At 37.9% G+C, this 27,808-nt stretch overlaps 1 protein-coding gene across 4 annotated transcripts in view; it reads left to right on the top strand.

Annotated features, from left to right (window-relative positions):
• LPIN3 (lipin 3) overlaps positions 1-27,554 on the top strand; it is a 65,593-nt gene extending 38,039 nt beyond the window's left edge. For 2 of the 4 annotated variants that reach the window (XM_034413917.3, XM_034413916.2), the window contains exons 5-20: positions 1,781-1,888; positions 3,161-3,278; positions 4,410-4,869; positions 6,494-6,593; positions 7,652-7,830; positions 8,084-8,180; positions 9,164-9,233; positions 13,494-13,571; positions 13,929-13,993; positions 17,694-17,826; positions 19,396-19,544; positions 21,000-21,086; positions 23,272-23,424; positions 24,379-24,493; positions 24,616-24,719; positions 26,491-27,554. In XM_034413917.3, coding sequence (XP_034269808.2) covers positions 1,781-1,888; positions 3,161-3,278; positions 4,410-4,869; positions 6,494-6,593; positions 7,652-7,830; positions 8,084-8,180; positions 9,164-9,233; positions 13,494-13,571; positions 13,929-13,993; positions 17,694-17,826; positions 19,396-19,544; positions 21,000-21,086; positions 23,272-23,424; positions 24,379-24,493; positions 24,616-24,719; positions 26,491-26,635 — 2,161 coding nt within the window. In that variant the 3' untranslated portion in view covers positions 26,636-27,554. The remainder of the gene's footprint in view (positions 1-1,780; positions 1,889-3,160; positions 3,279-4,409; positions 4,870-6,493; positions 6,594-7,651; positions 7,831-8,083; positions 8,181-9,163; positions 9,234-13,493; positions 13,572-13,928; positions 13,994-17,693; positions 17,827-19,395; positions 19,545-20,999; positions 21,087-23,271; positions 23,425-24,378; positions 24,494-24,615; positions 24,720-26,490) is intronic. The other 2 variants (XM_087889172.1, XM_087889171.1) reach the window with 1 other exon arrangement.
• Positions 27,555-27,808: the final 254 nt, after the last annotated feature.

The following is a 27,808-nucleotide window of genomic DNA, read 5'->3' as shown; positions in this document are numbered from 1 at the left end:
AGTTCTTGCAACATAATATATTTTTATCTGCATAATTTTTTGGGATATTACCATTGATTGTTCAGAAGGTTGCACTGAAAAATCCAGATACAAACAAATAATTGTAGCTTAGTTTGCATGTACTGTGGATTTCAGAAGAATAAAGTAGTTAAGCTCGCATTAAAAAGTGAATTGGAGGAATTTCTAGTCATTCCATTCTTTTTTTTTTAATAAGTCTGCAAAGAATTGCAATTCACAGCAACCACCATTGGGCCTGGAATTTGGGTCGTTAGTTGTGCCCAATTATAAGGGCCTGCATGTTGCCAAGTGCCCAAATTTTTATCACATGACTGCAGCTGTAACTTCAGGCAGGGGCTGTAGATCCCTTCATTCAGTGTCATCATGACTTCGACAATCACTGAATGAACAGTTGTTAGTGAAAGACTGCCTCTACTATTTTATTTCTGCCTCCTGCGTAGCAGGGGTGGGTTCTAAAATTGTTTACTACCGGTTCTGTGGGCGTGGCTTATTTTGTGGGTGTGGCTTGATGGTCATGTGACAATTATTTAGGATTTAGCAGAGGTACTGGTCTACCAGGCTTTTAACTGCTTGCAGAGCTGTGCCGATCTACCAATTTATTTTTTGCAGGCACTGGTCTACCCATTTATTTTTGCAGGCACTGATCTACTCATGTATTTTTGCAGGCACTGGTCTACTCATGTATTTTTGCAGGCACCGGTCTACCCATTTATTTTTTCAGGCATTGGTCTACCCATTTATATTTGCAGGCACTGATCTACTCATGTATTTTCGCAGGCACTGATCTACTCATGTATTTTTGCAGGCACCGGTCTACCCATTTGTTTTCTTTTAACACTAATCAGCTGTAGGGCAGCCCTTTGAAGCCCCGTGACAAGAGTTTAAACAGTTTTTTTCCCTCTAGCCATCAGCTGGGACTCAGGAGGCAGCAATAGATTGGGGGTGGGGCCAAATAAAAGGTAAGAATAACCTGGGGGGTGGGGGGGCAGGGGGGGCAGGGGGGGTGGGGGGGCAGAACCAGTTCGGTGACATCATATCGTCACCCCTACCGGCTCAGGAGAACCGGGCCGAACCGGGAGGAACCCACCACTGCTCCGTAGTCTGCAAATGGCCGTTCTGCAATCATCATTTGGTTCTTTAAAAGTCTGGTGTAACCCACAGAGCTTCCCAGCACTGAAGCTGTCACAAATCACTTTAAATATTTCTATGCAGTGCTCACAAGAGCCATGGTGACATAGTGATTAGAAGGCACTATTGCAGGATAATTCTGCTGACTGCCAGGAGTTCGATTCTGACCAGCTCAAAGTTGACTCAGCCTTCTATCCTTCTGAGGTTGGTAAAATAAGGACCCAGATTGTTGCGGGCAATATTCTGACTCTATAAACCACTTAGAGAGGGCTGTAAAACATCTTGAAGCGGTATATAAGTCTAAGTGCTATTGCTATTGCTATCAAGTCAGTACAAGGCTCTTTCCTGTCAAGAATATAAAAGTATCCTGTTGAATCAGATCCCTGGTCCATCTAGCCCAGCAATCTGTTCTCACACTGGCCAATCAATGAACAAGGGAACCCACTAGTCTCCTGGAAGATGGCTTTCAGAGGCAGTTACAAGGCTAATGGTTGTTGATTGCTGTGACGTCTGTGAATTGGTCTAACCCTTTTTTGAAGACAGGTAGCCTGCAGGTAGCCAGCACTGTACTTTTTGGTCTGTGCACATGGATATCATCTAACTTTGTATCTTGTATTCTATCTTTCCTTATCAGTAACACAATGTACTACTCCTTTGGAGATGTCCAACAACAAGAAGATGGGACTCTGCAACTTCAAGAAGTACATCCGTACTCTGATGGAGAGCTAGCTCCCCTGCAGAGGTAAATATAGCAGAGATGCAAAGAAGGCAAACAGTTCTACCTGTTTGAATATAAGATTTGACTTGGGAAATGCAATGGTTGTACTTATGGACCCAGGGTCATCCCCTCTGTATGCCATTTCTGATATGATATATCTGCTTTTTTTAAAAAAAAAAGGAAAAAAAATCCAGTTCCTATTGGGACATCCAAACTTTTTGGATATATTTGAAGAGCTCTGGATCTTGGCTAGTATGGGAATATGGAGTCACCATGATAGTATTAGAAGAGCTGAAATAGAGCAGGTTTCTCAAATTTGGCACTCTTTGAAGAGGTTCACGACATCTAAGGGGCCTAGCTGGACATTATGGTTGACATTTAATTAATGTCTAGCATTTCTGGAGAGTAAGTAGAGGAAGGCTATCATTCTGAGCTTTCAAGGAGCACAATGGTCAAAGAACAAAAGTGATCTTGGATAACTCTCTTCCAGTTGCTTGTATGTCTATAGAAAAGAACATGTGGCCTCTTCAAGTGTCCCAGAAGCTAATACAGAAGTGGTGATAATATTATTTGTTTGAAGATAGTAGGATTGAATCAGTTTTGGCTGTAATATTGATTCGGAATCAAGAGATTCAAGTCAAAGGAAATGGTGGAACTTAATGAAAGAAAAGGATAAGCACTCTTCCTTATTTTTTATTACTTATTTTATTTTATTTATTAGTTTGTCAAACATGTACAAGATAGCAGGTATAAATATGAACATGGACATGAATGAAGGAAATGAATACAAATAAATGGAGACAGTAGGACAGGGACAGTAGGCACACTGGTGCGCTTATGCACGCCCCCTTTATGGACCTCTTAGGAATGGGGTGAGCATTAAAAGAGCAGTCCTGAAAAAATAAAAATGAAAAATGAAAGTTAAAAGATGAATGAAAAATGATGGAAATGACTGTACATGTAAATGTGTTTATGAGAAATAAAAATTAAAAACTTTTTTTAAAAAAAGGAATGGGGTGAGGTCCATGGTAGACAATTGAAGGTTGAAGGTTGAAGCTGTCTCTTCTTAGGAGAGACTAGATGACAGGAATAAAATAGCCAGATTCTTTTTCTAGTCCTTCAATTGATTTTACTCTCTGAAGTTATTGGTATTCCTAAACTCCTCTTTCCTGATCTATTACATCAACTCTTACAATGATTTCTTGATTGTGCTGATTTCTATCATGCAATAGGTTAGATCACCAGTATTCTCTGCTATCAATACTAAAAGTATTCTGATTTATCTCCCTTCCCCAGCCTTTCTCAAAGTTGTTCATCTGCTCCAAAAAGCGACTCTGAATTGGAGATCAGAAATCCTGAACTACCTCTTAGTTCTGAATCCCAGCTACAATGGTCCTGGGGAAGACTGCCAGAGGTGGGTGTACATAAAGGAAGGATCTCTGAGATGCATAGCTTCATGTCTCGTATGAATAGATGCAAAAATGTTTTCCATTATTATAATAATCATTGAAAAGAATACCTACATGTTTATATGTGTGTGTAAGACTCCCTTTTATAGCCTTTATAACAGGATGGTCTAAAATATACATAATATTTCAGAGGGGTGGAGACAGGAACTGAAATACACAAATAAATGATAGAAGATAAGCAGGGATGTATCTCATAGATGGACCAGGACAGGATTTTCAGTATTTTAATATTTTCCTGGGGATGGATGGATGGATGGATGGATTTACTAGACTTTTATACCACCCCAATTTGTAGTTGGGTTACAGACCTGCTTAAAGGAGTGATATCGATAGAAATTCCACTTTTCTAGTTCTTAGTGGTTGGGCAGGAACCACTAGAAATAAGTGGTTTCAATCAATACTATGGTTATTTAAGGTTTATACTACAATTTTGGAATTGTCCTTGCTTCAGAGTTGCAAAACTTTTCAGCAACCGTTACTCAACAGGGATCAATGAGACCAGAAGTTTGGAATTTACTTGTGACTTCAGACTGTGTATTTCTGAATTATATCAATATATCATAAATTAACAAATAATTGCAACTGAAAGTAATTTAAACCAAAGGGTGTGACTTTATGAAAACCCTTATCTCTTTTTTATACAAATAAGATACTTCAAGAAAACGTTATTTATATTTAATATTTTTAAATATTCAAAAGTTAAAAATATAAAATTAAATAAAAAATTAAAAAAGTTAATTCATTTCTTTGCATTGTTTTAATATTCTGCAATCTTGGTTTGAATTCCAGTAAAATTATTCATTTGGCAGCAGTAGTATCTTGTATACATGCACATGCATGATGCAATAATGAACACCTGTAGCATGGGTGTCAAAGTTGGTTGCATCACGGGCTGGATTGTGCTTGGGTGGGTGTGGCCTGCATGTCACTTATCTGGCCCATGGCCCATCTGTCTCCTAGATAGAGTTTGACAGGCCTGACCTGTAGGGTTAGGGGAAAAAAAACCTTGTGTCACCAAAATCGTTTTGTTTTATCTCTTTTGCGAGATGTTTCATAAGACTTTTTTCCTTTTCAAGATGAGCAAATCAGACCGTGTAGAAGCAACCAAACCTGTCTCAAATGTCTCTGCAACACCAGCCAATGACCCAACTACTATTATCCCTACGGACGAGACAACTCACTTTGTGGCTATTACTGCTGGCTCAGAAAGTGACCTGGGAACAGCAGACTCTGATGATACAGCATCTTCTCCCATAATTAAGCCAACCCCTGTTTTTCCTTCTGGAAATGGACTTCTGGGAGATGAAGACCCCTGTCCTTCCATTTGCATGGCTATAGATCAAGTGGACCCTGATCGTGGACTTTCAGGAGATACAGAAGTTATAGCAGCAGTTGCAGAAGACAAGAGATCAAATTTCAACAAGGAGACAGATGTGCAGACTACATATCCAGATTTGGAAGTGCCTTCTTTGGAAAAACCTTTGTCAAGCATAGAATCCTGTAGTGATCCAGAGGTGAACCAGGAGAAGAGAAGGAGTAAGTGGAGATGGAAAGCTATTACAATATAGTTGAGGAATCTGTCAACAAAGTGTAATGGGCATCCTCAAACTTTAAGAGGAATGTTTCTTTTTGCTATGTTGATCAACCTAGAATGGAGCCTTCCAAATGTACTTGGAACTCACCAAGGAATCTTTTCCCATTCTCTTGAAGAATCTTGAACATTATTTATAGTTAGAGGATAGGAGAAGGTGTTCTGTTTTTAATCTTCTTCAGTACATTCTGTCCCTCCCAACCCTTTTCCATACCCAGCTATAGAAACCATCAATAGTCCTAAATTTTAAATTCAGCCAAATTATTTAATTCGTTTTTAATTTATTTTAAATTTTTGTATTTATGTGTTTTATCTTGTGGCTGTTCACCGCCCTGAGTCCTTCGGGAGAAGGGTGGTATAGAAATTTAATAAAATAAAATAAATAAATAAAATAATAAAAAATAAATCAAGTAAATAAATAAATCAAGGTAGTTTTTGTTACTTATAACCTTTTATTTTAGCAACCATTCAAAGTTAGAATGGCATTGAAAAAAGTGACTTACAACCTTCGCAGTATCCTCCATGGTCACATGATCAAAATTCAGGCATTTGGCAACTATCAAATATTTATGACAGTGACAGCATCCTAAGGGTCATGTGATCTCCATTTATGACCTTCCCAGCTCTGTTTGTAACAGAAAAAAGTCAATTGGAGATGCCGGATTTGCTTAATGATCATATGATGTGCTTAATAATTGCAGTGATTTGCTTAAAAACTTGGCAAAAAAGTAAAATTGGGCACAATTTTACAATTGCCTTGCTTAGCAATAAAAATTTTGATCCCAATTGTGGTTGTAAGACGAGAACTATCTGTACTTGCAAAAGGTCTGTTTACATTTTGTATCCATAAGAAAGAGCCCTCCAAATGGAAATGCCACTTTAGAATATTCAGTCTGAATTCAGAAATCTATTTTGCAGACAATGAGACAAGTGAGTTTATAATGTCCATGGCCCTGGTTATTAAAGGAGGAAAGGGGATTAATTACAGTAATATTTATGCGGCTTTCTTGTCAGACTCTTTGCAATTTACAATATTGAAAGTACTGAAACATATAATGAAATACCAAAGAAACAAAATCAGTTGCTGACTTCCAGTTAAAAATATTTCTTCCTACAAGAGGGCTGCTTTTACCCATTTTACAAAGGATAAAAGAGTGGGGGATAACCTGATCTTGGGCAATGTGTCATCACATAAAATTCTGACCATTTTGTGTTAATCCAGTCATTAGAAATTGATATCACCTTACTAACTAAATTCTATGAAATTGTTCTATGGATTTTTTTCAAAAAAATAATTTATACAATTTCCCCGAAAATAAGACCCCGTCTTATATTTTTTTGAACCCTGAAATAAATGCTTGGCCTTATTGCCATGGGCATAAAAGCCTGATTGGTCTTATTATCAGGGAATGTCTTATTTTGGGGAAAACAGGGTATTCACTGAGATTTTTTGGGGGGGGAATGAACTGTCTTCATTACTAGGGTGAGTGATTACAGAAATGTCTACAGAAATACAGTTTCTTCATTAAATTATCTGGGCCATTGTAATCATTTCTTAATCTCTTTGAGGTTCCATAAAGAAAAACCCTCATCTGGGACCTAGTGATATTTATTTAGATGATCTTTCAAACTTGGATGCGGAGCAATTAGCACTTTATTTCCCCAAGAGGTATGTCTATTGTTTCTGATTTCTTTGGAGAAACTATAGATGAGAAATTAGAATGATTGAATTCAAGTTACAGTAGGAAAGAGCCTTGAATGTCTTGACCAAAGCAAAATGCAGGAATTTAATCATGACCACCAGCCACATAACCTTTGTTTAAAATTATTCATCAAAAAGAAGCCCATGATATACCAGTGTAGAATGTTTCGTTGTTGTGACAAAGTTCTTTCTAACCTTCAAGTTAAGACATAGCCTAAAGAATTTAGTTGTAGTCACCAGAGATGCTATTGAAGCTTCTGTGTATTAGCACAATTTAGCAAAGTCCTTAAAAAGTGGGAATATGAACAGGATATTCAATCAGCCCTACAATCTGCCAATAGTTAAAGGTTATTATATGCAACTGGCAACTCCAGAAACCTTGCAACTAATAGTTTGGTTTCTTAATATCTTATTACCACATTAGAGAAGATGAAATCTGGATTCCATAAGTCCATAACGCATGTATACGGCATAAAACTATGATTTATGTGCAAACTGTTTCAGAAAATATGAGACAACATGTCTATATTCAGATTAATATATGTACTGGATTGATTAATATTAATCCAGTATAAGTAAGATGACATTTTAGATGTGTGTGTTTATAAATAAATAAAATAAAAATAAGGAAACTTGTGGTTTTTTTCAAAAAATAGTGGACTCCAATTTCTATCAGTCCAAGAGCTGTGAATAATGATTATAGGGAGAAGTTGGAGTCCAAGGGCCATAGGTTTCTTACCCGAATTTAAAAGAAAGAGTCATAATTTAAAAGATAGAGTCATAATTTAGTTACTCCAAAGAACTTTCTATAGTACGCAAATTGTTTCTCCCAAATCTTACTGGAACAGATGATCCAGGGTTCAGAGATAACAGGGAACTTTCAGCAAATAAGTAAAATATGTCATCATTTTTCTTGCCTTAAAGGGATTCACGTGGTATAGATATTGTTGTTATTAGTTAACAACAACAACAACAACAACAACATGTATACCATGCTATTGATGTTGTTATTATTTGGTTTTCAGTGATGCTGAACTGAATTGGCCACGAGCACAATCTGACCCTGGAATCTTCTCTCATTCCCATGTACTGGGTGGTGCAACAGGTGACAGCAATGCAGATAATCTGCTGGAACCTATAGAAAATAACCCCATTCTCTTGTCTCTCTGTGGAGGTCTTGGAGACGATGGAGAATTAACTCATGGTATGTTTAGAGGCAAAGGAGGGAATTCGATTTGATACTGTAACAGTTTTTATAACGATCTGACTTTGAGTTGGCATTCTACAGTACTATCTGATAAAGTTATTCTAAAGGAGATATTTATTGGGTGGGAAAAATAGTATCCAGTTATCGAATGAATTAGAAGACAATTATCTATCGAAGAGCTCCTCTTTGAGGGAGATGGGCAGTTTAGAAATATGAAATGTGAATATAAATATATTGCCTTCCATTTCAGCAGAGAAGTTTATGAAGCATATAGTGTCTTATCAGGAGTTTGCAGAGAACCCAGCAATTCTTGAAGACCCAAACTTGGTAATACAGATCCAAAAGAAGTAAGTAGAAATGCCACTTTCACTTGTGGTGTTCGTGTCCCCCAAAGGAGCTTTGTGTAGCCATGTATGTGTATCAGGGGTGGTATTCACTTACTTTCACTACCGGTTCACAAATGTGAGTGTACGCTCCACCTCCACGCATGCGCAGGACCTTTTGCACATGCGCAGAGCGTCAAAAATGGGATGTGATGACGTCCGGGCGGGTGGGTGGAGCCTCTCACCACCACCGCTAACAGTTTGCCCAAACTGGATAGAACCGGCTAAATACCGCCACTGATGTGTATACATGAGTGAATTCCAGTTGTATTCTGCAAGAATAATGTTAGTCTATGGCCTTAAAGCCTGCTTTGCTGAGTTAGTGAATTTTGTATGAAGGTGGAACTTGCATTCCCCTCTTATGTATTCTGGCTTCCAATCATTCCCCAAAAAGCTTTTTTAAAAAGACCTATATGTGGGAATAAAAGCTCATACACTTTCATAAACTGAGTTCAGCAACCATGACAGCAGAAAATATATTGTAGCTCGAATTGGCTTGTCATGCGCTGGACTGCAAATGTTATTGTAGGCTAAGCCTTCCTTCTAGAGGCTAGCTAGGAAACCAGATTTAGATTTTTATGAAAACATATAATGAAACCTATTTCAGTTATATATTTATGAAGCAGACACACATATACCTGCAGATTGATAGTACGTTTCAGCTGCCTGTCACAAATATCTCAGATATTTCATGAAACAATGAGATTTAGTTGGGTCTGGCTGGGTTGAAAATTGGGCTTTGCCATTAGTTTGTGGTATTGTTATGGTGTAACTATATGCTTAAGCAAATAATTTGGTGCAGTGCTTAAACATCTACATACATTCATCCATTTGTACTGTGTCATCTTTCAGTTCTGTAATCTTGATGATCATTTTCCATGTATTACTTTGCTATCAGGCTCATGCCGCTATATACAGATTAATTTTTTCCCCCTCTCTAATTGCAGATACTACAATTGGGCAGTAGCAGCTCCTATGATTCTTTCCCTACAGGCATTCCAAAAGAATCTTCCCAAAGTAAGTTAATATGAATTTGTGTTTAGTAATCTATATATATATAAGCCAAATACCACTCACTCATCATGAAATCTCTAGAACGGTAAAGCCTACAAACTTGAAATTTGGCGCATATGTTTCAGTGGTGGGTTGCCCCCAGTTTGCACCGGTTCTATAGAACCAGTAGTAAAACCGGTGGGAGGCTCCGCCCACCAACCCCGACATCATCAAAATGCTTCTGCACATGTGCAGAAGTTTCTGTGCATGCGCAGAAGAGAATGTGCACGCATGAAGCGCGCGCGCCCGGCCCCGCTACAAACCAGTAGTAAGGGTAAGTAGAACCCACCCCTGATATGTTCCTCTTGGCTTCTAGGTGCTCGCTAAGAAAGGATTGTTTGAAATGACCATCAGATCATTAGTATTTCATATACAGTATTATATTCACACACGCTGATGCTAAGGAGTTAAACGTTCTACTCCCCCACCCCAACTGAAAGGAACTCTGTTCCAATTGCCAGTTGCCGTATGCTCTGATGCTACCCCTTTGCTAAACTGGGCATGGGCGTGGCCAGCATGTAACTCATCCGGCCTGTGGGTTGGGACATTCTACTCCCCCCTCCCCTTCTGTTTCAACTGCCAGTTGCCTTATATTAACATGCTCTGATGCTACCGAGTTACACATTCTACATTAAGTTTCAGGCTTTAAGTGTCAATTTATCACGCCTGATCACATAGTTTCGTAGCGAAGCACAGATGTCCAGCTAGTGAAGTATAATTTCTTAGTTAGGTTTTGATGTTTCAACATTTAAAGAGTGGTGTAATATAATTTCTTAACCTCTAGTAAGGTAAACAATTTTTACCCTAATAAACTAATTGGTATTATCTCTCCAAATGACCAGACTAATTAATCAGGCCTATTAAGAAGAAAACCTTTTATCAAAGTTTCAGGTTACCTTAATGCTTTTGAATGCTATTACAGCAATCATTTATCAAAATTAACTTCTTTTTGTACAGCTTTTATGAATTTTTGTTCTCTCATTTCCAGAGAATGATAATCACATTGTAAGATGAATTTTTAAAAATGACAATTTACTTGCCTAGATAGGTACTTATATTTTATGGACATGATGTCAATTTTCTGTTCAAGCATTAGATGCTAGGATTGGAAGTTATATTCCATTTTTCATATTCCATTTTACCAATCCAAATGTAACTACATATTGTGTACTCCCACAAGTTCTTAAAACATTTAATAGGACAGCTTACTATGAGACTATGATAGTTATATTTTTTGGAAATATAATTAACTAAGTTGTGAAATGCAGTCTGCTATCTGAATTTTGTCACTGTAATGTTCAAATTAGATGGCTAAACTACTTAACAGAAGAAAAACATACACGAACTGTATTAATGATACATCTTCAAAATTAATAACCATGAAAATAATAGGAGAAAGTGAGGAAAAGGTTGATGGAGGGTGACCTAATAAAATTATGTGATAAGTAGACCAGCTTCCCAGAATTTGACGATAATGCTCAAACTATTTTTTCTTGTTACTTGTTAACATATTAATTAGATTTATTCCCCAAATAAAACTTATTCATCATATATTTTTAAAAAGTAGGACGGAATTGCATAAACCAAGAGTGTGAATAGCTATTGGTTATCTGTAAAAACAAATGCTACAGTAAGATAACTAAAGAAGTAAGATGCTCTACTGCAAATGTTCTATGGTTCAAAGTATGTATTTGTATAATAAAGTATAAACAAATTAAACTTGATATCATTGTAAATTACAAAGAAAGTATTTCTACCTACATTGGTGTTCATAGTTCTGCCTTCATCATCTTGCCATTTCTTGTATTTTAACAATAGAAAACACTTAGTAGTTAATAGTTAAGATATGGTTTATAGATTAAAGTTTAACATTGCAAATTTCATTAAATTTCTATTGTGTAGTTTCCATTGAATACTTTTCCTTTCATTTATTGGAGAAAAAAATATAATAGTAAATTTTAAGCAACATAGTCTTACCATTAACAATTCCCACCATAACCCTTTTCATCAAAATCTTCATTTCTATTTAGTCTTTCCAAAATCTATTGCCTTGTATTTGAGTTTGTCAGGGATGATATCATCAACTTTGGATAGCAAAATCTCTTTTATTGTTCATCTTCCAAATCATGGACCAGGTAACAGCCACACAACAAAGGTTGTTGCCTTACTCTTTTTAAAATTTTCCTTAATATGAAATAGGGGTCAGAAAAAAATATTTAGTTTGCCTGGATTATTTTTAAATCTTATCTCCTCAATGTGTGATTTCTGATACAATGCCAATGTATTATATTGTACCTGAAAACATTCTGATATAAGGAAATACATTCAGGCTTTAGGAGATAAATGATGGATAGGAAGGAAGGAAGGAAGGAAGGAAGGAAGGAAGGAAGGAAGGAAGGAAGGAAGGAAGGAAGGAAACATAGTTCATTGTTTGAGAACCAGCTTGAACTGGTTGAAGTAAAATGTACGTAGTTAAAACAAATAGAATGGCAATAACTGTTTTAATAAAATTCCTAGCTGTGCAGGAAAAGCAAATTTAATGGAAAATTTTCCTTGAAGTTCTTGAAAGGAAAAAAAAATCAGAAAAAGTTCTTATATATTGTTGACCAAACAATTGTCTCTTTCAGAGTTTATTGCAATTAAAAATGCAATTCTAACCATTATTAATATAAAGACAATATACTGTTCAACAGCACAAAAGATTTATTGAAAGTCAGTGTAGAAAGTTAGTCAATGCAATTGGACGTCTTCCCAAACAGAGAGAAAATAGTTGTAAATTCAAGTTAGAGGTGTTTGACAGGTATTCAGAAAAAAAAAAACCAGTTCAGAAGTAAATGTAATAAAAAGAGATACTTAGGCTTAAGTCCAGTATAGGAAGTTCTAATTGGTAACACAACATTATAGACTACTGGCATATATCCATTTGAGCATATAAAGATTTATAATCCACTGTGTTTATTTTCAGGAACCATTTCTGAGGAAAATTGCTCTACACTCAAATTCTTGGCAAATTAATATTTTAGAACACATTCTCTGCCAGTTAGAAAGCACCCCAGTGGGACAGACTCTACACTGTAAACTCTGCTGCCTCTTAGCAAGTTGTCAGTTTGGAAAATTTTGGCTTTTAAATTAGTACCCAATATGTCTAATTTTTTAAAAAACCTTGCTATGACTTCAATGAGAGAAAATATCTAGCCTGTTAGCTCTCCACATACAACTTAAGCAGACCTTATTACTTTACTTCAAAATATATGCCTCCTTCTCAGATAAATGACTTATTTTCACCACAGAATAGGGTCTTAAACTACTGTATGTAAACAAGGAACAAATCTCATACTTACTGTATTTTTCGGAGTATAAGACGCACCGGAGTATAAGACGCACCGGAGTATAAGACACACCTTAGTTTTTGGGGAGGAAAATAAGAAAAAAGCTGATTGGCAGGTGGATCGGTCTCCCGGAATACCCCCAATCAGCTGTTCCCAAAGGTGAGTTTTAGCAACAGGTTCCTTGGTTGTGAGCTCTGTGCCTTGCTTTTTCAGAAAAAACCTTTTCCTGCCTCTGAAAGCCTCCAAAACAGAGTTTCAGAAAAAAAAGTCTCTGAAGCTCTGTTAGGGGGCTTTTTTTACTGAAGCTCTGTTTGGGGGCTTCTTTTTTGAAGCTTCGTTCCTGATGCTTTTTTCAGCCTCTGAAACCTCCATTTGAGAAGCTGGGCCGGTCTACATTTGGAGTATAAGATGCACCCAGATTTTCACTCTCTTTTTTTGGGGAAAAAGATGTGTCTTATACTCCGAAAAATACGGTACTAGTGGTGATATTATCTAGTCTCTTAATGAAACATCTGCAAGCAAACAACCAAGCTGAGAGAGCACCAAGGACTCCACAGAATAGACTTTGTAGTTCAGTGCCATCCTTCATCCTCCTTGAAGCTTGAAAATCTCTTCTGACTTTCCATTTTTTTGTTGTTCTGAATTTCTTCACGCTGTTGAACCAATTGCAGCAATATTCATATCCGTCTATGACATCTTATTCTTGGGAACATTGAAAGTTGTGGGCTGATTGCTTCATTCTTGAATTAGATTTTTGGTATTGATGACATGTTTGAAGGTTAGGGATTACGCAATAATTGTGGGACTATTATGATTCTTAATTAAGATTGTAAGAACTGTTTTTGGATTCAAACCAATTCACCATAACATTTCTTCATCTTTCTTGTGGTTTCAGAATACTGTTGATAGATTAATGAAAGAGAAGATGCCCAAGAAAGTTGGAAGATGGTGGTTTTCTTGGAGGCGAAAAGAGGTACATATATTGCAATATAGAAAGGAAACATCCCTCTATGATCTCCAAACAAAATGTTGCAGTTGAAATGGACTTCTGTCAGGTGTACTTAGCCCTAGTCAAATTAGGTACTAACACATCTCTCCTTTTATAGAGATTCGGCCAAATCTACGATCTTTGTATCCAATTTTTGTAGCAGAGATGAGTTCCTTAATTTAATGAAACCTTCTGTAACATGGTAGGTTTCCCATTGTGACTGGGAAATCTGGGATGTGTGATCCCAATTTATCTAGGTGACATCAAATGGGAGAAAGATGATTTACTGCTTGAATAGGTATTTAAGGAACATCAATTGAAGGTATTTTTATGTATCTGTAGCATGAAATCAGTGCCAGGAAGTCCAACAAAGAAGGCAAGAATCAGGAGGACGCTTCTCTTCAGAGGTAAGTTGTGATTTATTGATATTGTGTTGAATTTGGCATATCTAAGGGCACGGCTGTATTTTCAATAAATAATTATAGTGGAGATTTAATAGTTTTGATTGAAATGTCTTAACTCAGCATGACAAATAATATTTATTAGTACAAATCCACATTTAAAACTTACCTGAACAATTTGGAATAAATAATTAGCCCTCTTTCCCCTCTCATCCCATTCCTTGACCAGAATTTTATTTGAAATGCTATATTGGTTGTTTTTATTTAATTTCAGCTGCCATTTATGTTGTTTGTTGATTTTTCTATTCTGTTTTTAAGCTAGCACTTGTTAGCAACCAAGAATTATGTATCTGAGATGGGCAGCCTACAAATTAAAATGAGTTGATTCAAAAGGACCTTGTAGCACTTTTTCAGGATAATACATTTTATTAAAAGGTATATACACTTTTGAGACTGCAGCTCGGTTCATCAGACCCAAATGCAAGTTTTTCATAAAAGCCTTGGAAAACCTCAGAGAGGACATTTTGGGATTTAAGTTCAATTATCTGCTTTTAGATCTTTGTAACATAGAATCTCTTTCAAATCTCTTTCAATATGTCAGTCCTCAAGAATTAACAGGCTTCCAGGGAAGAAATAGTGAGTAGCAAACAAACCAGTTCCTTATAATTCCTCTCCAGACAAAGGGAGGACTTGAGATCATCCACAAGTGCTCCATGCAATTGCTTCTCATGGTGAGGCCACAAGATGTGGTCTCCAGTGGGTTTAGAGCTCTAGGAGATAAGGGAATAGCCATCTTGCGCAAACTGCAGTTGGTGCCTTTAAAAGGACACTGCATTTGCATACTTTCTTTACTAATAACTTTTGGAAATTGTTAAGTATTTTTCAGCTGTTAGGAACCTTTGGATCAACAGGTTTTACAGTACCATATGAGTTTCCTTCTATCCTTTACCAAAAAAAAAAAAAAAAAAAAGCAAGCTTAAGGACTTAAATAATCATTTGGAATAAACAGCCAAAGTTTGATTACAACTTTGATTTTGGAATGTTATAAGTAGACTAAGCCTCCAGATGGATTTGAAGTAAGATTTTGGAGTTAATTATAAGAATTGTTCCCATTAGAAAATGTTTTTGTTTTAAATTCTCATAAAAATGATAGTATGAGATTTTGAAGGTTGGATACTAGAGGGAACTAGAAGGAACTAAAGATTATATTTAAAGAAGAAAAAAAATGACTTCCTAATACACAGTGAAGCAAAATATTTAACATTGGACATACCGAAGGATATTTTTGAACAATGGACCCAGAAGTTAATTTTAAAGTCTGCTTCTATATACCGTCTTTCCCTGAAAATAAGACCTATCCAGAAAATAAGCCCTAGCATGTTTTTTAATGCATGCACCTCATTATAAGCCTTAACCCCAAAATAAGCCCTAAAGAAACCCATGCAGCCCACCACCTGCCCATTCTGTCTGGTTGCTCAAGGTGCAGTGGCCATGAGGTGACGTCGGGTGGTGGAGCTGTCTCACACACCCCGCACTGGCTTACCTCAAGGCCCCTGCAACCAGGCCATCCATGCCCTGATACCTGCCTTGCAGCAGCAGCAACCATGTTGTTGTGGCCTGTAAACTGCTGGCCCCTCCAGCAGCTGAAGCAGATGAGGAGGAGGCATGGGAATCAGGGCTAGTGTCAAGGCAATCTGAGAGCTCCAAGGGGGAAGAAGGAAGGAGCTGTCAGAGATAGAGACAGAAGCGGAGCCTGGGCCATCCATCAGCCCTCCATCCATCAGATGGAGAGGCCACAGCTCCCAGGACTGGAGGTGGCTGATGAAGAGGAGGAACAGCTGGGTCCAGTGCCTGATGCACGGATGCGCAGAAGGCAGAGGAGAGGAGAGCAGTGGGAATCTATGGGCCGATCCTTGGGATGGAAGAGCCACCACTGCTAGCTAAGCCCCACTCTGGCTCTGGGAATAAAAGGCAGGGGGCAGAGAAGAATCAGTGTGGTAGACAGCTATTCATCTTCCTTGGTCAGCCACTGACTTCTGAATCCTGTCTGGGACTTATCAGACTCCTTCCTTTGAATCGGCAGTGTTGAGAGTTGGGCGTGCCTTCTGAGTGTGTGTGTGTGTGTGTGTGTGTGTGTGTGTGTGTGTGTGTCTGCTGCTGGGAAAAAGCAAGCATACTTTTCAGTACTTCTTGTATAAGCATGGAGAGAGAGAGACTCCTGGTGTGTGGGGCCATTTCATGGGGAAAGGGAGTGAGCTCTGCTTTCCATAGGCACTGAAAGACTTGTTAGCCTGCTGTGTGAGAGTGAAAGACTTTTTGCCAGGGTTGCTGGCACTCTTAATAAAGGGAACATTTAATTAACTACAGAGGGTTTGTCGTTGGGAACTGGGTCAGAACATAAGTGCAGCAGGAGCCCAAGTGGCCACAGGCCCACTTCTGTGGACCTCCTGTACATGGGGAGGGAAAAAAGACACACCCTGAAAATAAGTCCTAGTGCTTATTTTGGGACCCAAAAGAAAATAAGACCCAGTCTTATTTTCAGGGAAACATGGGTATTTCAAAGATGTTATGGGAAAAAAAACAAATTTAACCAGACAAGACTGAGACTGATCTGAAAGTGGATTTAAAAATGACAAGCTACAAGATTTAGATGGAAAAAGATGCTACATTGAACATACAAAAGAAATTGGCAGATATCTGAATTTGTCATAAATGGCAAACCAGCAGAGTAATCTGGATAATTTTTCTATATTGGATTTACAAAGGAGAGTTGTTAAAATTTGAAGAGTTTTGTGAGAAGGGAAAAATATGAAAAGAAATCAAGTTCTACAACATGATTTAAAAGGACTAATGTTCAAGATTATTAGAAGTAAGAGGAAGAAATACAAAGTTGGTTTATTTGATCAAAGTTAAAATTGAGATGTTGCTATCTCTAATCTAACCATTAAGTTTGGCCATAACGGAGTTTTTCTGACATTTGGACTGAAATGACAATGTTTAATGGATTTCTTTATAGATAAATGGGAAATGGGAAAAATATTGTATGTTAAGAGTTTATTGTACATTAAGAGAATGTTTACTTTGGTGTCCAGGGTTGGGAGCCAATCTATTGATTTCTGTCCCTCCCTGTTAGATCTGCTAGTCTTTGATCTTTGGAATATTAGAGTTGTCATGGAACTATGTCATATTATTTTGCATTGAATGGCCTAAAGATGTTTGGATGAGGTAGTTTAGTTGTAAAATAAAGATAATTGGCAAGAAATCAATTATGGTAACTTAGGTGATAACCTTTATTCCTTTAAAAATCATAGGTACTGTATAAGGATTTATTTCCTCAATGAGTATTATTTCACACAATGGGACTTGATCAGGGGTGAAATCTAGCAGGTTCTGACAGGTTCTGGAGAACCAGTAGTGGAAATTTTGAACAGTTCGGAGAACCGGCAGTGGAAAATTTGAGTAGTTTGGAGAACCAGCAAATATCATCTCTGGCTGGCCCCAGAGTGGGGTGGGAATGGAGATTTTGCAGTATCCTTTCCCTGCCATGCCCACCAAGCCACGCCCACCAAGCCATACCATGCCCACCAAGCCATGCCCACAGAACCGGTATTAAAAAAATTTGGATTTCACAACTGGACTTGACCCATATTTCTTGGCCATTACGCTCTTTTATGTTGACAATCTATTTTGGTCCTGTGAACCATAGGAGACAAAACGATTCCTCCAGTGATGAAGATGCTGTATCCTCCCATCAAGGAGACAGATCCATACCAGATGCTATTACACAGAAATTTCTCCCAACCTACAAGAAGTCCTTAAGACTCTCCTCTGATGAAATTGTATGTAGCTTTGAATTTTCTTTTCTTTATATTCCTGTTTGATTCAGAAGAGAACTTTCTGTTCAGAGAGGGGCTGCCAAAGCACACTATCTAATTGGCATTCCTCTTAGGTGGACTTCACAGTTACTGTTCAAACTTTTCAGTTATGAGTTGCATGTTGGAAACCCCCCCCCCCAGAGTTTGGCCCTTAAAGTTAAGAAATGTTGCAGCAAACTGGGCATTTGGAAGTGTAGTTTAAAATATGAGTAGGTGATGAAATTTTGTGGGCCAAGTTTTTTCTCTGTTAACTGATCATCAGTAGTTATTTTCCAAAGTGGTATACAGTAGTATTATTTATTTATTCATAAAATGTACATTTCTTTTTTGATCCAAGAGCCTAAAAGTAACTCTTTCTTCCAATTTTTCTCCATTCCTGGAAGATGCTTAACTGGAGAGAAAGTGACTGACCCAAAGTCAAGTCACCAATGAGCTTCCATGACTGAATCTCCCTAGTTTTGCTCTAACTACTACATCATACCAGTTCTCCAGTAGGTAAAACATTGAACTGAGATGACCGAAATCCAGGTGCAAGTCCTCAATCAATTATGGAGCTCATGGGGGACCTCTGCACTTTCTCTTAACCTAATGTAGCACACCATTGCATCATGCAGATAAAATAAATGATGGCTCCATGTAAGTCAGTTTGAGATCTTAAAGGATGGGGAGAATATTAGTGAAGTAAAGACTAAAATAATTTAGGCGTCCACAATTTGGGGCCATATCTGAATGGCAAGTTTGACCATAACCTCCAAAATAAGAAGCAAGACCAAATCTGAATTTGCTTTAAATGGAATTAAAAATAATACTTCAATATGAAAAGTCAATATTGGTTTTGTAGTACTCTGAAGGCGCCATTCAGTGCTTTGGAAATAGGTCATGAGTACTACAATACTTAGATTTGGAAGTGGTTATACAGCTCTACTTTTTTAAAAAGTCAGATTAAAAGAAATATCTCTTTCTATTTTGAAATTCACAGTTTATTAAGAAGAGATAATATATAATAAAGTCTTTCTCAAGATGAACCATTTTGTTTAATTCATTTTCAGTGAAAAGTAGATAGTCACTAGGGGCATGACCAAATATGAGCATCAATTCCTTTTGTTCTTTTTATATGAGCATCAATTTCGATTGAGAATTATTCTAATATGCATTTAATACTTTAACATCAAGATATTTTAAAATCCTAATTTCAATTAAATTGTGACTTTGTAAATTAAATAATTTTTGAGCCACAAAGAAGACTCTTTGGTGTAGTAGCTTCACTTTTCCAAATAGTTTAAAGGATTTGCAAAGTTTTGAGAGAAGCAAATTTGCGATGGACAGATGAGTTGCTATATTATGTCTGATTGCTTGGAGAGCGAAGAAAGAAGAATGACGTTATCCTTGTGTTCACATTTATTTGAAAGCAAACATTACTGAATTCTGTGGCACCTCTAAATTAGATGTATAACTAACAAAACAGCTCTGAGAAATGCCATGCTCTAAATAAAGATATTGTAATTGCCTCTTTTTCCTCTTCTTTTGCTGTAGAAAAAGCTGAACCTGAGGGATGGCCCCAATGAGGTTGTGTTCAGTGTGACCACTCAGTACCAGGGCACATGTCGTTGTGAAGCTAACATTTACTTATGGAATTGGTATGACAAGGTGGTGATCTCTGATATTGACGGCACCATCACCAGGTAGATTCCCACTGGCAGTGCTTCCTGAAATACTTGACTGTGGGCTCTTCCATGCCACCATTATTTCCTCTTACCATTTCCTCAAAGGGGTTTAAAATTGATCTGTAGTTGTCTATACTTTTGCCAGCCTTGCAAGCTTGTAGAGAATGTGCAGAAATCTCTCGGAGTCTACTAGTTACTTAATCTATGATCTAACTGAACTTCAGATCCCCCAACTTCACAGTTTACAAAAGACACGTGAATGATCGTTTTCAGGGAAAGCTTTCTAGCTATAACGCATGTTTTCCTTGAGTGTTTAACAATTGCTTTATGATGGTGAAAGAATAGCCTACTAGTAGTACTAGTAGTAGTACTAGCCTACTAGTAGTACTAGTACTAGCCTACTAGTAGTACTAGTACTAGCCTACTAGTACTAGTACTAGTACTAGCCTACTAGTACTACTAGTACTACTACTACTTGGAAAAAAACTGAGTATTTTTTCCAGTAACTGTAAATGTGTTTGCAAGTTATTATAATTGCTAGAATGGGAGAAAGGAGTAGATACATCTCACCTATGCCTACAGAAGAACAACAACAAGAAGAGGATACTGAAAATCTCAGCCAGTGTTGCTCATACTTGACAACTTTAATATGTAGACTTGCTAGCTGGGAAATTCTGGAAGTTGAAGTCCATACATCTTAAAGTTGCTAAGGTTGAGAATTGCTGCTCTAGGCAATGGAAGGAGAGAGGTAGCAATAGATGTCATGAATGCTCCTGGGACATGGCAAGGATTGCAGAAAAAATTAGACTGGCATAGGGATTTATGCAAGTTAAACAAAATCAAAAACAAAATCTAAGGGTCAACCTGTTTCAATTCAAAATACATAGTTTATATCAGGGGTGAAATCCAGCAGGTTCTGACAGGTTCTGGAGAACTGGTAGTGGACATTTTGAGCAGGTCAGAGAACTGGCAAATACAACCTCTGGCTGGCCCCAGAGTGGGGTGGGAATGGAGATTTTGCAATATCCTTCCCCCAGGACTGGGGAGGGAATGGGGATTTTGCAGTATCCTTCCCATGGAGTGGGGTGGGAATGGAGATTTTGCAGTATCCTTCCCCTGGAGTGGGGTGGGAATGGAGATTTTGCAGTATCCTTCCCCTGCCACGCCCACCACACCACGCCCACAGAACCGGTAGTAAAGAAATTTGGATTTCACCACTGGCTTATATGGACTAAACATGTTCTGTGGCTTCAGTGATCATTCTGGGGAAAAATAGAAACAAGCTGGCTTGCTTAAGCTCTTAGAGGGCTGAAACCAAAACCAAAAACACCCCTGTTAGAATAGGTGGTCTTGAAACATGTCTCTGCATGTCCAGTTATGAACATTCTGCTATCACTGTTGCTTTACTTATAGGACAATTTGCAGTTACATTGTGCAGAGTTCATCATATATATCCTTTTTTCCCCTCATCAGGTCTGATGCTCTAGGGCATATCTTGCCACATCTTGGGAAAGACTGGACTCATCAAGGCATCGCTAAGCTCTTCCATAAAATCCATCTGTAAGTATTGGTAGTTCAGAGATATGAAGATAAAAGTCCATGTGCAACAATAGCTCTATTAACTTGTCAATTGGCTTAAACTGTCGTTTAGTTATTCATATGCCAGCAAGCAAAATATTTTTAGATAGGCTATTGTTATATAACCTGACCAGTGGCAGGATTCAAATAATTTAACAACCGGTTCTCTGCCCTAATGACCAGCTGGGTAGGTGTGGCTCGGTGGTCATGTGACCGTGTGGGCATGGCCAACTCAATGTCACTCACGTTGATTGGCGCTTCGCCTTAGCTGTTACAATGTAATAAGGGTTAACCAGAGAGGCAGTTTCTGTAAACAGGGCAATAAAGATTAGGCTAGAAACAACACCAGAATATTTCCTTCCTGCCTTCCTTAGGGGTTAGCCCTGTAAAGTAGAAAAAAAACAAAATAAGATTTCTTCCAACAACCGGTTCTCCAAACTGCTTAGAAAGTTAACAACCGGTTCTCCCGAATTGGTGCGAACTGGCTGAATCCCACCACTGAAACTGACTGATGACTTGTGATGCATATCTCATGAAGATTGAAATATTTTTTTTCTTTTGCTGTTTTGAAACTTTAACATTATTAAAAATGTTTAAAGAATCTTCTTGCATAGTAGCTATTGAAAATCCTGCATCTGCCTGCCTTAATCAGTTATGTACTCTAAGTCTGAGTTCCCCAATCTTTCTGGCTTTGCAGACCAGTGGGGGGTGGAGGGATTTGTTCCACGTGAGTGGCCAACAAGCAAGCGCAGCTCCATTTGTGCAAGCGGCTAGCACACACGCCCACCACTCATGCAAATGGAGCCCACGTGCACATGCTCGCCTGCTGCTCGCGCAAGAGGATTATTAAAATCTATTAAAAATGCCTTCAACAACAGCATTTGTTGCTATTCAATTATTTAGAAAGCATTGTCCTGAAGATATTGCTTTTGGTATCAACTACATGATTAAAACAATTAGCCAAATTGCAACATTTTGTTGATTTGAGCAAATCCCCCCAAAAGCAAAGTAGGGTTGGGCCTGCTTAGTACTTGGTTGGGATGCCAACAGGAAATCCCAGGGCTAGATTAGACTGGGAAATTGACAAAAAAAAAGATGATTATGACAATCCATTTCTATACAACTTCAAGCTATATGTCCAAAAATTCTACAGGAGTTGAATTTAACTTGCAGGAGACTTTGCCTGTATAACCAATATACATAGAATATTGTCTTCATAGTAATTTATTCACCTTATTTGCCTATAGTGACATTGTGGTGGGAAATCAAATTTGATTGGCAACATTATAACTATTATAGGATCCCAGATTTGTTGGGATTTTGCAAGGAGAAGGACAGTGGCCTAATGGTGACCAGGAAAGCACATTGGAAATAGGGAAATATTCATTTGAAAGAACAAATATACAGGTAGTCCTCGACGTGCAAGCACAATTGAGCTGAAAATTTCTGTTGTTAAGTGAGACATTTGTTAAGGGAGTTTTGCCTCATTGTACGACCTTTCTTGCCACAGTTGTTAAGTGAATCACTGCAGTTGATAAGTTAGTAACACCACAGTTAAGTGAATCTGGCTTCCCCATTGACTTTGCTTGTCAAAAGGTTGCAAAAGGAGATCACTTGATCTTGGGACACAGCAGCGGTCATAATTATGAACCAATTGCCAAGCATCTGAATTTTGATCACATGATCAAGCGGGTGCTACAAAGGTTGTAACAGTGAAAAATGGTCATAAGTCACTTTTTTCAGTGCTGTTGTAACTTTGAATGGTCACTAAATGAACTGCTGTAAGTCGAGGACTACCTGTATTTAATAATAATAATAATAACAGTAACAGAGTTGGAAGGGACCTTGGAGGTCATCTAGTCCAACCCGCTGCTCATGCAGGAGACCTATACTAGGGATTCGAACCGCCGAACTGCTGACCTTTCTGATTGACAAGCTCAGCATCTTAGCCACTGGGCCACCTAGCCAGGCATGTGGAGAGGTCTTTTAGAAATACTCAAAGAATATTACTTTGTTCTATTGCTTTCAAATGTGTGTCTCTTTGACCCAGCTGTAAGAGCTGATCAGGAACAAAAGCAGTTGTACCATTCCTATTGGAGGGGGAGGTCAGATGAGGGGGTTGTTCAGCAAAATGGCTTCATTCCATTTGGTATCATCTCCATTCTAGCAACGGGTACAAGTTTCTCTATTGTTCAGCCAGAGCTATTGGCATGGCACACATCACCAAAGGATATTTAGAATGTGTCAATGACCAAGGTTGGATGCTCCCCAAAGGACCGATCCTGCTTGCACCTAGCAGCCTCTTCTCAGCATTTCACAGGTAAGTATTTCCATGTAATGGTAGAGGGTGGGTGTCTTAATTTGTGTGAGCACTGTTTTACTGCTTTCTTCAGAGATGATAGAGATGCCTGGTAGTACAAGGATGTGATGTTTGAGTAAGTATCACCTGGAATTCGTTGATTCCACATAAGGAGAAAGATGAAAGCTGTAAATTAAAATTTTGGTTTGCATCTGGAATTACAACCTACCTTGATAAACAGATGCTGGAAATTAATACTTTATCATTACTTCTTCCTCTTTTTAAATCTGTAAGTATGGAATGGAGTGGAATGGAATGGAATGGAATGGAATGAAATGGAAAAGAATGGAATAGAAAAGAATAGAATAGAAATAGAATAGAATAGAATAGAATAGAATAGAATAGAATAGAATAGAATAGAATAGAAAAGAAAACAGAGTTGGAAGGGACCTTGGAGGTCTTCTAGTCCAACCCCCTACTTAGGTAGGAAACCTTATACCATTTCAGACAAATGATTATCCAACATCTTCTTAAAAATTTACAGTGTTGGAGCATTCACAACTTCTGCAGGCAACTTTGTTCCACTAATTAATTGTTCTAACTGTCAGGAAATTTCTTCTTAGTTCTAAGTTGCTTCTCTCCTTGATTAGTTTCCACCCATTGCTTCTTCTCCTGCCCTCAGGTGCTTTGGAAAATAGCTTGACTCCTTCTTCTTTGTGGCAACCCCTGAGATATTGGAACACTGCTATCATTTCTCCCCTAGTCCTTCTTTTCATTAAACTAGACATATCCAGTTCCTGCCACTCTTCTTCATATGTTTTAGCCTTCAGTCCCCTAATAATCTATGTTGCTCTTCTCTGCACTCTTTCTAGAGTCGCGACATCTTTTTTACATCATGGCGACCAAAACTGAATGCAGTACTTGATCAAGAAGGAAAAGCAGTTCACCTTTCTAAACTATTTATCCACTTTATAGGGAAGTGATTGAGAAGAAGCCAGAAGTGTTCAAAATTGCCTGTCTGACAGATATCCAAAATTTATTTGGTTCCAATAGCCGACCTTTCCATGCTGCTTTTGGGAACAGACTAACTGTGAGTATCAGCTGAATGAGGAACATGTGTAAAGGGAATGTATAAAGGGAATTTCTTACCTTTGGTGATGATGATGATGATGATGATTTTGACATATATGCTGCTTGTGATTTCTTCAACAGGATGTCTATGCCTACAAGGAAGTGGCATTGCCAGAATCCCGCATATTCACTGTAAACCCCAAAGGGGAATTGACTCAGGAACTCATAAAAATTACCAAGTCCACGTAAGTCTGCAAATCAGCCCATTCTTTTGCAGTCTGTAAAGCACCTTGAGGTGGTAAAGAACAATTTGCTTAAGCAAAACATATAAGTGGCTAATATAGACAAACACTATGCAGTGAGAGGGTTTCTTTTTTCATCATGTGATTTAGCTGAAACATTCTTTCACCTCTACCAGCATCATTCAATCATATGCAGCACAGACTTAAAAGTTTTCTCCTAATTGTGCTGGATTTGAATGCAATCCTGTTGGATACATTCTAAAAAGTATCCACAGCACTCCATCCAAATCCAACACAATTGGGAGAAAACTTTAATAAAACCTGAACTTATAAAATGTAATCTACATTTAAATTGCATAAATTTTATTTTTGCCCTGGCTATTTCTAAAAAGTAGAAATAGCCAGGGCAAAAATAAAATTTGTGGAATTTAAACATATATTTTATAAGTTCAGGTTTTATTAAACTTAAACAGAGTACTATTTCCCTATTCTGTTGCATTTGCAGATATAATTTTTTCAACTTTTGAAGGCGCTTTGGATATAATTTCAAAGGCCACATGTAGCCTGGCCCTCAAGACTGTGCACCAGCATGTATAGAGGAAATTATGGAAGCATTAATGGCGATATCCGTGCATTATATGGCGAGTGTTCTTTAAAATGATAGCACAACCAAAAAAGCTTATTATAGGTTACCACTATTACTGGAAATCTCTGTAATGGATTTAATGGGAGATCCATAGTTCAGGAGTATGTGCATGGGGTGGACATAAGGGTATAATTAAATGCATTTATTAATATTAAAATAATAAATAAATAACATAAGTAAATACAGGTAGCCATCGACTTATGAGAGTAATCAAACCCAACGTTATAGTCATATATAATGCTATAACGTTATAGTCATAGATAATGCTGGTCATCAAATGGGTCACCACGAGATTGATCTAATTTTATGATGTTTTTTGCAATAGTTATTAAATAAACTGATTATCTGCAATGAGTGTTTACTGTTGTTTTTTTGCCAGAAACAGGAAGTAAATATCAGGGTTCCAAGTAACACCCCTAATGAAAGAAGACTCCAAGGCTTGAGTTTCCTCAAAGTTCCATTTTACTGAAGATGTCATATTGGCACACCTGGGAAAACCCGAATCTGAAAGCTTCCAGGTTTTCCTCACCCAAATGAAAGTTCAAGTCCCTGCCCAGTACCCACATGTCTATCACATGATCCAATCAGGCACCATCCAAAACTGGAGATGCCTCCCAGTCCCCTCATGGCAGCTGCAGGGCACCGTGGCCTTGAGTCTCTGAGAAAAGAATATTATTTTGACTATATATCACCCATACTCTATACAATCCCCCCTCCCATTTTCCCACAGTAGAAAATATGGCAGGCCTGAAGGCCTAACTGTAAAAGATGGCTTCCAGGTCTGTCAGCCAGTTTCTGGCAAAAAATGTAAATCACAGTCATGTTTCTGTGAGATGATGCAAACAGCTATAAATGCGAGCCAATTGCCAAGCGCCCAAAATGTGATCACTTCAGAAGGGAGCCAGCCATCCTAACTTCAAATCCAGATCATAAGTGCCTGTGTTTTTTTGGGGGGGGGAGGGGAGAGTGTCCAGCATAACTTTGAACAGTTGCTAAGCCACCAGTTATACCAGGACTCCCTGTATTTGCTCCCTCAATAAAATTCAGGAAAGTTGAGTATGCTGAAACTATAAATGCGCAAGAAAAGATGCTTGCTCTTTTTAATTGTCCCTGTCCTCTTTCTTCTAGGTATGAGCGTCTGGGTGAGGTGGTAGAATTTCTCTTTCCACCTATTGGCAAAGATGTGGTTGCTTCCATGGCTTCTCCAGACTTCAGCCAATTCTCTTACTGGAAATCAACCCTGCCTACCGTAGACTTTGAAGACTTCGTCTGATTGTTCAGAATCAACATTGTTTCCCAAAGAATCCTTAACTTTTGGTCCTCCCATGTGATGGATGAGCAGCAAAATAAAGCTTGCTGTTTCTCATCCATTATGCAAGGTGCTTAGCCTTTAGAAAAGACGTACGTTTGTAGCAAGGAGCCTCTCGTGTGGAAATGTGATCTTTCAACCCAAGATTTAATTTATAAGCTGTATTTTCGAGAAACGTGTATTTGTGATGTCTTTTAAGTGATTGTACTCTAGTCTTGATTCTTAGATTGCAAATAGGCTTCATGATGTTAATAAGGGCTGAAAGTCTCCACGCCTTCCATCCCCCAGTGTTTGGGGGTCAACACAACTCAGGGGCTTGAAGATAAGCAGCTTATACAGAACATTTTTCTTCTACTCACTAGTACAATGCTTTAATACCTACCAAACCACGTTTCACCTAGATATTAGTATTCTAAAAGAAATGATACCCTTTCCAGAATGATTTCAGTTCTCTACTGCTTTTGTTGATTACAGTATTATCTGAAGTGAGTAGAACATTCTTTAAACATTACTTCTAAGTACTATGACTTTTTTTAAAAAAAATTCTCTACTGCTGCTCTGAACTTGGTTTTACAGAGCCTCTTCTGAATCCTGAACTCTGTCTCTTGAATGTAGCAACAGGCATGAATACTGTGACTTGCTGCAATGGGATATTTTAAATCATGACGATAAAGAAAAATGTAATCTTTGACCTTATGGTAATTAATGGCCGCCAAATGCTATACTTTATGAACTATGATGATATTTTTTATAATGTCTTTGTTAGATATATAGTCAAAACACCAAATGTCCATTAGCACGGGTAGTTCTGAAAATCAAGATTATATATTCTTTATCACAAGAGCACCAATAATAAAGATGGGAAAAGTGCAATAAGCAAAAATCACTCATTTTGTAATATTTGTCCAGATTCTCTCCCCCCCACCAACCCACCATTTATAGTTTTTGCTGTGAATTTAATGAAAATTGGATTCAGGGGATTCTTGTTCTACTTCGCACATGATTTCCTCCTTTGTTAAATATAGGTGGGGGTACAGTGAACAAAAGTGATATTTCACTTATGTCCTATGAGCCATCTTTTTGCAACACTCTATGAATTTCTTATGGTCTTCATTATACATACCTTGTTTTCTATCA

This window comes from Pantherophis guttatus, chromosome 3, assembly GCF_059756535.1.
Source record: "Pantherophis guttatus breed Tessera chromosome 3, ASM5975653v1, whole genome shotgun sequence".
Classification (NCBI taxonomy): Eukaryota; Metazoa; Chordata; class Lepidosauria; order Squamata; family Colubridae; genus Pantherophis; species Pantherophis guttatus.
Note: the sequence above shows the minus strand (reverse complement) of the source record. Positions and strands in the feature narration are given on the sequence as shown.